We start from the raw sequence: 12675 nt of genomic DNA, 5'->3' as shown, positions 1-12675 counted from the left end.
TAGTTGTGTGCGTTATATTTTCGGACTGATCAGAAAAAATAAAATAGCCGACAAGAGACTGTTTTTGATTTTGACTTTGAAAACTTGTTATTTTTGTTTCATTAGAACTCAACTTCCATGTGCAGGTTCATCTTGGACCCTAGTTGTGTCGATTTGATTTTGGGACTGATAAGAAAAACAAAATGGCCAACAGGTGTTCATCTTTTCTTTCGCCAAGTAAAGTTTGTTATTGCCATTTCTTGAGAATTACTCAGTGGATCTCTCTCAAATTTCATGTGTTGACTCCCCTTGGTTACTAGTAGTACCCATTTGATTTTTGGACTGATAAAAAAACAAAATGGCTGACAGGCAGCATTTTTGAAAGTTTGTTATTAATTGCTCTTTCTTGTTAACAACTGCATAGATCTTTCTCACACCTCATGTTTAGGTTCCCCTTGATCCTTTGTTTTGTCTGTTTGAATTTTGGATTGATCAGAAAAATAAAATGGTGTCCAGGTGACCATCTTGGATTTGGCAGTTAAAGATGATTTTTGCTATTTCTGCAAAAGAATACTGGTAGTGTTCAAATTTCTTATCATTAACAGCAAAAACAGAGAAGAGAAGAGGAAAGAAGGGAAAAGATACAAATTACAAAAAACAAATAAAGTTCAAACAATAGTGGGCACCAAGATCCCTCTGGGATCTCTTGTCATTTAGGGTTAAGGATTTGCAAATAAGGTATTCTTCAAATGAGTATACGATAATATTAAAGGTCAATGAGGTCATGCTTGAAAAAGAGCTACATTATTGTCCGACATACGGGTGATAATATTGGTAGTAGTAGTATCCGTAATGGTTGGATCTCCGGAGTTGGATACAGCTGGCGATTTTTTCAATAATTTTTAAATGTTTGTGTAACAGTTTGAGTTATAAATATTAGATGAAGTTTTATATTAATGTATTCATATGATTTGTGATTAACAGGTGACACTTCAGAAAGTACAAAATGGCTTACGTAAGTAGAAAAAAAAATAAATATGAAAATCTTTATCAAATGTCAAAGCAAATGAAATTAAGATTCTTGTTTTATAATTAAATAGAACAATCAGACATATAAACAGCTAAAATCTTTTCAGAAATAAGATTTCATTTTGTGTGTCTTTATTTGCAGTATGGCAACCCGTACCAAAGCAATTACTATGGCGGAGGCTTTAGCTATCCTAATCAGGCCTACCAAGTCAATCCAGGTATATATGGAGTCAAAATATCAAAGTAAATTGTGTTATATTGATCCAAGTAATATCAGCTTGTCTTGACCCATAGCCCATATTTGACTACACTATTATAGTTATTAAAACAGCCCTCAAAATATTCAGTATTCAGAATAATCCATATTTAAAAAAATTCACAAGACTGTTCTGAAGTAATCAAAAAATGTCAGTTTGCCTATTTGCTTGCCTTAGTCTGAAATGCCTGAAGTCTACATGGATTGGTGATACACATGTTTTCATGTGCAATAGAAGATTAGCTGTTCATACCAGTATGAAAGCCACTGATTAGGGGTTCATTTGATGAATTAATCACGACAAGTTATGTTTTCAATTAAACACAATGATCATTCTTGAAAATAAGTTCTACAATGATATTTTAACATTTGCCATTGTTTTAGATATTTTTGAGTTGCCTTGAATCATACAACTTGAAGTTGATATGTGGATTATTTAATGTAAATAAAATGACAATTATAATTGATAACTCTGTATTTAGTGTGGAGTTATGTCCCTTTGAATTTAAAGCCATGTTGATACGAACTTACATTCATTATGGTATGGAAATAAATACTTTACTTACAAACTTATGGCTTGTGCAGATCGTCATAAATGACAGAATTTCTTAAGTTTTCTGTGACGTTTTAAAAGAGTTGAAGTCTGTACTGGTTTTCTTCCCCACATCAATATACAAAGATGTGTGTCATTAATTAAACAGATGTGTGTCTTTCCATTTCATTTCATATCACTTCACTCAGCTTATGTTTTGATCAGAGCTATAGATACAGTAGGATTTTAAATCATTACAATATCATTATGTTTACATTACAGGACATCCAGGGTATCCTCCACCCCAACAGATGATGATGAACCCATTTGCTGGTGTAAGTATTATATTGCTAACATCAAAAACAATCATCCTAGTTATGACCTATTTCTTTAATCCTGACCTTGACATCTGTATGCATATTGCCCCAAACTGTCATTCTTTATATGTCTGGTGATGACCTTGACCTTTATACATACAATATTTACCTGTAAATACCACACCTGATGATTTCTGATCTATGTAAGATTTCTTTTACCTACTACACACAGATGCTGTATTCCATAAGAAAGGTGGCAATTGTTATAAATATTTTCTGTTATAAGCCCAGGTGGCAAACATATAGACTCCATACAGGGCATGGACATATCAAAGACAATGATATTGTAGCTTTACAGCCATACATGGGCTTATCACCAGGCATGGTTTTATTGTTAGCTAGATATCTTATGCCTTCTAGATGCCGTGCCCTATGCAGCAGATGCCTCCTACCATGCAAACAAGCATCACCATTAACACAACCTGGAGCACAGACAGCTGCTTTCTTGACCTAGCACAGGAGGTACGTAGAGTTTATTGTAGAGTATAAAACCTTGATTAGCAATTTGCCTGAAAATTCCTTTTTATTCAAAATTTCAGTCGAGTAAGTTTAAACAAGTAATTGACGGCAGTTAATGCTATTTCTATAGGCTGGACTACTTGATGACGAGGAGGAAGAAGATGAGGACGAATATGAGGAAGATGATGAAGAGGAGGAAGAAGTCAAGAAATCACGCAAGAAGATCCGCAGGAAGGCTAAAAAGAAGGCTGTAAGTCCAATAGAAGAAATCATTATCCCCTCCCAACAAATGTCAGAAAGGGGAATGGGGATATAGAGAAATTCCTTATACATAATGTAACATGAATCCTTGTCAGTGGCCTCATTCTCTCAAGGATTTGATCAAACTTCACACACCTATAATAGATCATTATATCTCAAAGGATTCTCAATATTAGGGATATGGGATCAAGGTTAAGGTCACTTATTTTTAGAAATTCTTTTTAGCACTTTAACAGCTTCATTGTTTGAGGGATTTCATTCAAACTTCACATGCTTGCCCTTTTGACCATACTTATTTTTGAATTTCAAGGGGATTTGTAATGCCCTGACTTTAGGATTTTACAGTATAGCTGTCTTATCCCACACTAAAATAGAAATCCTGGTATCTCCGGTGTCATATCATATTTGTATCCCCTATCAGAAAAGGATCCTGATCACTTTTCACTTATCAGAAAAGGACCTGGGGATCGCTTTTCCTCAATAAGAAAAGGATCCCCCCTATAGTATTTTGATCCCCCTTGTGAATTTTATTTTAAACTTTATAGCTTTATAAATAAAATAAGATATGATAGGTAACTGTGTCTGGAACTTGGTCACTGATACCTGGGCTACCTGTACAGGTCTGGTTACATAACACCTGTTTAATCTATCATTCATAACAGTGCTTATTTGGGCTATTTCTGCTGTAAAAAAAAAAAATGTTAATTACCTTGTGAAAATGTCTTAAAAGGATGCATATTTCATTTTATACATAACATTACCGTTGAAGGTTACTGGAAATCATAATATTATGGCACACGTCTGATCCATCAATCGAAACAAGAGAAGATAGCTACAAATACTAAAAAAATAAATTATTTGTCTGGGTATCAACAAAGATTAAGAGGTTAGAGCAAAATAGTGTTGGAAAGTTCATTTATATTGAGTAGTTAGGTCACAGAAATGATGTTAATAACAAAATTATATATTCTGAAGATACAGTTTCATTTAGATTATAATTGGTTACAGAAAGTAGCAGAGAAAATTGCTGGTTTAAGTGATGAGGACCGAGCAGCCCTGAAGTCTCGGTACGTAGCCAGATTGAAGGAACACTTAGATAAATACAACAGTTTGGAACCCACTTCTGGCACTGTCAAGCCTTACACCATGTATACAGATGATGATCCTGTTGTTCCATTCATGGACACCTTTGATGGTACACCTGCTGCTGGAGAAAAATGGAACTCGGAATACGACTGTATATACCTTGATGCAGCTATGGATGGTTTAGGTACTCTCTAGTTTCAAGAACATTAATTGATTTCCAAACTTCTCCAAGTTCCTGACTGTTCAATCGATAGTTAATTAGCCCTATTTTTGCCATTGCTTTATAATTACATGGCATAACATGATATGTCATACATGAATAAAGGAATTAACTCTGATTATATAAAACAGCCAGTTATCTAAAGTAGGATTTATTTTACTTACTCAGGTACAAATGAGGATGCAATCATCCATGTTGTCACAACCAGATGTAACTCACAGAGACAGGAACTGAAGAAAAAGTTCAAGACTGCTTATGGTTCGGTGAGAATTACTGAATTGCATTTGTATACATATAAGTACCACTGTGTACATAGCAATGAAAAGATGATGACCTGGATCAGTCTCAGAAACAAGTGCAGATCCTGATCCGTTGGCTTTAATGACTTTGTTGCCTTTGTTTTATTATATAGTGCTTCACTTCAGAAGAATACATCACTGGCACCTGGAAGCATTAAAGATATATCATCACTGCCATTCAATGAAATCTGAATACAGAGAACAGGGGAAGTTATTGTAGTCAAGGACAAGAAGTGTTTATGAAACACTATGCTCCCATTGCAATGAAACTCTGAAGTAGGACATACTGTACTGTACTGTGTAAGGCATGTGACAATTGATGAAACATTTTTGTCTTCATTCTGGTAATTATTTAACAGTTTTAATTTAATTGTTATGGCCAAATTTTAAATTTTTTTCAAATACAGGTCAAAGGTCACGGTCAAGGTCACAAGGACAAAAGATTTTGATATCATCGGAAATGTCTTGTCACATAGAACACAATGCCAAATATGAAAGCCTTAACTGTTACGGTGCACTGCAATGATGTCAGCCCCACAGAATTTTCCATGAAAATAAACTCTTGTAAACCCTATAGCTATGTAAAGATCATAACCCCAACTTTGGAATTTTATGTTCTCAAAATAAAACCTGTGCACATTACATGGGTTTTTTCAGTAGTTGTGGGCAATGTTAAAGTTGACAGCAGACAAACAAACAAACAGCACAAAAACAACATGCCCACGATCTTTTGATCCAGGGGCATAAAAATCATTAATTTCTTCATGTTCTGTGTTTAAACATTTAATACATTGCTGTAGCTCCATGAAATGATTATTTGGACTGATGCAGCCATCATACTGTAGAGAGTTATAGTAAATTTAAATAAGTTATATTCAGCTTTTCACTAAACTGCATTGTTTTCATAATACATACAGGACCTGATTGAACGCCTGAAGTCAGAACTCAGTGGTGACTTGAAGGAATGCATTATGGCTCTGTTTGTGAGTCCTGATGTCTATGATGCTTGGTGTGTGAGGAATTCTATATATGTAAGTATCTGGATATATAAAATTCAATCCTAGATGTGAAATATATGATGTCCCATAATCACTATTTAAGGTCAGGATGACTGAGAGTAATAGTGCTCTGTCTGTCATCGTCAGCAGTGCATAAACTTTCCATTCAAATGACTTCTTCTTGATAACCAAAAGGCTGGTTGGTATGTTCCTATGATGAAGCTTGACAAAGTTTGCGAAAAGAAATTACCTTGACTTATATTCAAGGTCATAGGGATCTGATTTGTTAAAACATTTAAGTGTCTTCTTCTCGTGACCTTCATGGCCTTGATGCATGATATTTGGTTGCTTTATTTCTAGGATGAATCCTGACAAAGTTAGCAAAATGAAATGACCTTGAACCTTTAAATGACTTCTTTCATGAGCTAAAAGTCCTAGATGCATGATATTTGGCTGGTATATATATACCAGGTTAGCGCTGCGGGCAAATTGGACCTCTTATGATGATTAAGCATTGAACTGTCTTGTGGCATTTTTGATCATTATAAATGACACTTTTCAATGTAATCACACCATATTGGGAACTATAAAGGCCTTAACAAAATATTTTAACATCTATATATATTATCACAATCAATTTTGACTGTCTAATACTGATTATTGATTTAACTGAAATGGAATATTCATTATTGACAGTGAAATAGTCATTTTATCAACAATACACTAAGGTCATAATGTTCACACCTTGGATGGTATCTATTGTATCAGAAATCAGATATCTTTCTGTTTAGTTAATATAGAGGCATTTTCATGCAAATGTATAAATTGTATTTTACCTGCTTTATTTTGTGTGTAATTAACTTTCACAATTTTTTTGAAAGTTAATCACCATGATTATAGGTATAGCATAATGTACCAGTGTAGTATCCCAAAAATGTAAAAATGTTTGAAAAAAATGTTGGTTCACAGTAAGTGTCTTGTTACAGGGCTTAGGAACAGATGACTCCGTGTTATGTGAGATTATGTTTTCCCGCACCAATCCTCAGATTCAGGCCATGGTGGAAGCATACAAAGATGGTAAGCTAGCTCGGCTATTTCATGTGTAAAATACTGTAAAGGTGGAAATTGCGCGAGGGGAAAATTTATGCTAATTACATGAATGTCAAAAATTTTCCCTGCGTATAAATTTCCACATTTACAGTATACCATATTTACACTAAAATTAAACACATTATCCTGAACAAATTCACTGGATAACAGGCTTATTATGTGATAGATAATATTCAAATGTGTTCATTAATAATAATCACATATATATCGGACGATAAAACAACTTACTGATTTTTTTTTTTTAATTTCCACTAATTATGCAAAAGTCATTAGATTGTGAGAATAAGAAAGTAAGACATGCATACAATGTAGTTAAGTATGGGAGAAAATGAAAGCTAGAAAGATATCTTACTGGTTTGGTATCAAATCTCACTGTTTTTTTTCTGGAGAAAGTTATTTGGCCATAAGTTAGATATTTACAGATGCAGTTTCTTTTCAGTAGGGCAAAGATTAAATGATAAGATTATGTTAATTTTTTCCATGCGTTTGATTTCCCACAAGCATTGTAAAACTTAAAATCAGACTATCCGCAAAATTTTATCATTTATTGAAAAAAAATTGATGAAGATCATCAGTTTCAAAATAACACTGGTTGCCATTCGTTGTTTTGATCTAAGATAGCCGAGTTCATCACGTGACCTTGATTTCTAAATTTTCCTGCATCTCGCATGAGCAAAGACAATCATACGAATTAGTGTTGGGTCACTCCTATTTCATTTAAATATTTTGACGTTTTTGATTAAATGGTTATGCAAGCTTTTAAATAATATATTTAACAGAAAGTGCACAAATGTTAACAGATGTTTAAATGTTGTAATGCTTATTGTCAGCCATGAAATGAAAATCTAACCATTCAGTCCCTTAAAGATTTTGACAGAATGTGGTGAGCGATATGCCAAAAAAAAAAAAAAAATGTACATTACTTTGAGTTTTTTTTTTTAGGTTTCTGAGTCTTTACTTCACATATTAAGATAAAGATAGAATTTTGCCAGAACTTTCAAATACTTCAAATTAACCAGGTTATTCAAAGTCTTGAGTTTGAATTAACAAAGTGCAACTCTATCACTGAACACTGAAATAAATTTTAGGAAAGTTATTGTTATTCTACGCATTGACTCTTTCTGTAACATTTCAATTTTTTCCAAGTTTGTTATTTGGAAAAACAATTGATAGTAATAGATGTGTATGATTATTCCTACAGTTGCTTTTCCTGAACTAAAAGCCCCAGAGTGCGCCATGGAGGAAGACATTGAAAACGACACATCAGGAGACTACAAACGACTGTTGATATCGGCATGCCAGGTATAACGCTTGTTTCTACATCATTTTAAAATTTTGTCGTTGACACATTACATGAATAACTTTGCCAGTGAGTTGGTACCAGTGAGTGATATGATAGACAAAGCTGTGTATTATACTTTGTTCATACAAGATATCCTAACTCAGAGTTTAAACTACATGTATTGAAATTTAAGAACACTAAAACTGAAGGGAAAAGCAAGTGCTCCAGAATGGTAGAGTAATTAACTTTTCCTTTACATATATTTTGCAGTTTGCTTTGATAAGTTCACTACCCATTTTAACCACTTACAAATGATAAGTTTTTATGTAAATCAGTAAAACTTACAACATACCATATATATACTGTATGCCGATTCATGCTTTTGCTGTGGTGGAAAATATAAAAATGGCCTAAAACATATTTTTTGGTAAATCTGATTGTTTAATTTTTGATTGCCTATAGGGTAATCGTGACACTATTGACTTTGAGAGGTTAAATGAGGCTGTTGAAGAGGTCAAGAATGACATGGACATGCCTACGGGGATGTTTGCTGTTAACCATGACAAGTTGGTCGATGTCGCCAAGGCACAGCGTGATGCACAGAAATTGTTTGAAGCAGGACAGGATAGATGGGGCACAGATGAAGAGACTTTCAATCGGATCTTTTCCACTCGTGATCCCTACCAGCTTAAGAGGACATATGCTGAATATGTAAAGGTCAGCATACATATACAAACTACACCCAACAAAAGGTGTCATTGTAAAAACTTCCATGCACCAAACGCTGAAGTTATTTTTACTGCAGTTTTGTATATATATGTATATACATTGAAAAACCCGTTGACTCTCTGATGGCGTTTGTACTTTCTTATCTAAGAGACTATTTTCATTATCTACAATAAATTTTTTCTTACTTATTAAAGAAAAGTATCAATATAATCTAAACTCGATTTGCTTCTTTATAGCTAATTGTTTAAGGAAGGAAGGTTAACAAATTGCCAATTAAGATGTCCTAAACTTATGTAAGCACACTATAAAAGCTCCTGCACTTACAATATTTGAGAAACTGAATGTGTTTTATTTGAGCTGAAAATAAGCCTTGAATGTGAAGAGATGATGTCTCAACATTGAATGCCATAAGAAGGAACCAAGCTTTGGTATCTATGTTTAAGATGACTGTAAATCAGAAATCAGTGGGGTCATCCTCAATGTTACAAAATGTTTTACAGTTATCCCAGTGTGATATTGAGAATGCGGTGGATGACGAAACCTCTGGAGATTTTAAGATGGCTTTGTACACCTTAGGTAAGCACTTACAAACCCCAGCTAGTGCTACTAGAGGGTATTATATGTAGATGGGTTTGTGAGCTGTCCATTAGTCTATCTGTGCCAGTAACTTTTATCTGGAGCATATCTCCAGTGCTAAATTGCATTTAAAATCTATATACAGTCGAGACCCGATAATCCGTGCTCCGTTGGTCCGGAAATCTCGCAGTCCGGACGAGAATCAACGGGAACTGATTTCCGTAACATTATTTTGAGATACTAATTCGGAAATCCGGATTCGCAATCCGGGCACGATTTCCAGGAACCAAACCCAGAAATATGGTCTTTTTTGAGTCAATAATCCGGACGGAGAAAATACAAAAGAAATTTTTTTTTTCATAAAAAAAATAGACTGCTAATTCATCTTACCTAACTGAGGGCATTGTCCGTCACACATCATTGTATATCGATTGTATCAAGCTGACCTCTGTTTAATGTCATCATAAATTTTAAAATTATAATTTAGGTCAAGTGACATATTGCGATCACTTTTTGTTTAGCGCTTTTGTCATGTGTCGAGTGTCATAAACAACTTACATTTTCGGCTTCTTCTCAATAACCATAATGCCCAGGGTACTGATATTGGGCCTGTAGCTTGCTAGGATAAAAGGCCAACAAACTTGTGAAAATAAATGACTTTGACAAATTTTCAAGGTCACAGGGGTCAAATGTTGATATTAGATATTTAGCATGATGAGATGAAGAGCTACCAGCTTTGTTAAAATGAATGACATTGAGCCACTATCAGAGTCACAGATGTAAAAAAGTTTTTCAATGTTTAAATGCCTTCTTCTCAATAAACAAAAAGCACAGAATGCTGATATTGAGCCTGTAGTATCCTGGGATGAAGTACTACCAAGTTTGTCTATATTATTGACTGTAACCCAGTGTGCTGTTATTTGGTCTGTAGCATGCTTGGATAAAGGTGTACCAAGTTTGTTAAAATGAAAGACATTAGTTCACTTTCAAGTGACTTCTTCTCAATAAACAAAAGGCACAGGATTCTGATATTGAGTCAGTAGCATCCGAAATGATGTGTTACCAAGTGTGATTATATTATTGGCCTTGACCATTTTTTAAGGTCACATGTGTCAAATATGTCAAAATCTTTAAACAGCTTCTTCTAAATAACCAAAAGGGTTAGGGTGGTTATGTTGGGTGTGTGACATGCTGGGATGAAGGGTTATCAATTTTGTTCATGTGATTGACCTTTTCTATTTTTAAAGGTTACAGCGGTCAGATGTGTTAAAATCTTCAAATGATTTCTTCGCAATATTAAAAATTGTCAAAGCTGTTGAAATTGGTTCTTTAACATAAGTTGATGAAGGACTTTGACCTATATTCAAGATCTCTTCAGTCTGATTTCCTTTTCAAGAAAAATAGGTCCCAAGTAATGACATTTGTGTATATTAAGAATATGAGTTTGCAAAGACTGTTTTTATGAACCAAAAATGTCTTCTTTGTAAGCTGTAGTGTAGGCCTATTTGGCCTCTTGCATATATAGGTCTTTTAGTCAGATGGCAGTTAAGGCCTGTGGGCTACTTTGTTGTAGATAATTTGTTTATTTTCTTTCAGAAATAATTAAACTTGATTAGAATTATCAGTATAAGTTGACAGTTTGATGACATGTACATATTGACCTCAGCTGACCCCCAGGGGCTGATGGACGGGGCCAAAAATGGGTCAAATTGACTGATATTTCAAAGATGTTCTTCTTTTCATGGATGGAAGATTTTATATTGAAAAATTATATTTCTGAGTTTAGTTTCTTTTAATTCAAACTGGGTTAGAAGGTTTGACAGGGGACAGCAGATAATGTTATGCACAGTTTAAATTTGCATTATGTGTACAATGTAGATAAAGTTATCTTACTTTTTTTAACAAAATTATTTCTATGACATGTTACAAGAAGTACTTTTACTCAAGTGACTGTTAAGACCCAGGGACCTCTTGTTTTGTTTTTTGATAATTCTTGTTTTCCTACCTATTCTTACGTTCATCTTTCCAGTGATGTGTATCAAGTTTCCCCCTCGATACTTCGCCAAGAGGTTGACTTTGATGATGAAAGGATTGGGTACTGCTGACTCAGACCTCATCAGGATCATTGTTTCCCGCTCGGAGGTATGCTTGTCTGATCATTATCATCAAATTATTGACAACATCATGCTCTTTTTCTGTCTGTAATGTCTTTATATATCAGACATAGTTGCTAATGGTATCTTAATTCAGTTCAGCAAATTGGAACATCTTCAAGAATATTGTCTTTGGTGGTATGAAATATGAACAAAAATATATGCATTATTTATTTCAAAACAATTTTGATATAAATTCTATCTACTTGATGTGTTGCCAGGTTTCATTGCAATATCTGTGGAAAACTGTTTTAATTACAGTCTAGTTATTTCCCTTAGAAAAGTATCCATTTTCTGTTTTGATTTGAAGGATCATCATTGATTCCTGAAATTTCTTTTCTTCTTTCTTGTTAATGAGCTTAATTCTTATAAAATACACAAAAGATTTGAATGTTAATTATGGTGTATACCGTGATATGATTTTACATAAAGTACATCAGGCCCCAGTTGCTCAAAGCTTGTTTAGATGTCACCAGTGGTAAGTTAAAATGTTAAAATACGAATTTAACAAAATTGGAAACATTCTTTACCATTTTCACTTGCAACAATTTCAATTTTTTTGCTTACCACTGACTAGTGCCATTAGAGGTGATGACTGTTTCAACTTGCCTGTTATACTCCAAATATTTCAGGGAGTTATGAGATATTTACACAAGCTTTTAAAGTTTAAATGTCATTGACTGTAACGATGGCCTTGAATTTCTTTGTTTACAGATTGATATGGAACAAATTAAGGCTTCATTCCTTGAAGAGAATAAACAAACCCTTTGGAAGTGGATCGAGGGAGACTGTAGTGGGGACTACAAGAAACTTCTTCAAGGAATTGTAGGAAAAGACTAGTTGGCAAATCAGCATCTCGGGTCACCAATCAGTAGAAAGAATCCTTATGACCGAGGAAAGTGATGGGATCTTTATTGACCTTTCAGTGACAAATATGATTGTTTGTCCCTTGTAGTGGAATTGATAATTTTTTACTGAAAATGCAGAAATATCAATGCATATTTTAGGTGTTTGGACATAAAAAGAATGAATTTATTGATGGGTGTGTTGTAGCAAATATTCCCAATTAGATTTGAATTGCTTTAGCTTAGTTTTTGAAATAAACAGTTTTTGTCCATTATAAAACAGCAATACATGTTTTGATACATTACGTTTAATGCCAAAAGTTAAGCGCAAATTGATGGATTGGTCTATTTCATACCCTTGATTTATCATTTATGTATGAATATCATTTCTCCCCTGTTTTTACCTGTTAGAAGTGTTAAGTGTTCTGTGAATGGTAGGAGACTTTTGATCAATATAGCTAAAGTCTTGTCTTTGTCACTGCAA

The 12675-nt window shown here is 34.0% G+C and overlaps 1 protein-coding gene across 1 annotated transcript; it reads left to right on the top strand.

Moving 5' to 3' along the window:
• Positions 1-985: 985 nt before the first annotated feature.
• On the top strand, positions 986-12186 carry LOC132546905 (annexin A7-like). Its single transcript, XM_060210632.1, has 14 exons — positions 986-994; positions 1151-1226; positions 2079-2131; positions 2534-2635; positions 2763-2882; positions 3902-4163; positions 4368-4462; positions 5416-5529; positions 6483-6573; positions 7808-7908; positions 8351-8605; positions 9118-9193; positions 11223-11335; positions 12061-12186. Exons 1-14 carry the CDS (start codon positions 986-988, stop codon positions 12184-12186), a joined length of 1593 nt encoding a protein of 530 aa, XP_060066615.1.
• The last annotated feature ends 489 nt before the right edge of the window (positions 12187-12675 follow it).

Source organism: Ylistrum balloti, unplaced genomic scaffold (assembly GCF_031769215.1).
Source record: "Ylistrum balloti isolate Yb309-2 unplaced genomic scaffold, AGI_CSIRO_Ybal_v1 Utg369920, whole genome shotgun sequence".
In the NCBI taxonomy this organism is placed as follows: domain Eukaryota; kingdom Metazoa; phylum Mollusca; class Bivalvia; order Pectinida; family Pectinidae; genus Ylistrum; species Ylistrum balloti.
This window is presented reverse-complemented; position numbering and strand designations above follow the sequence as displayed.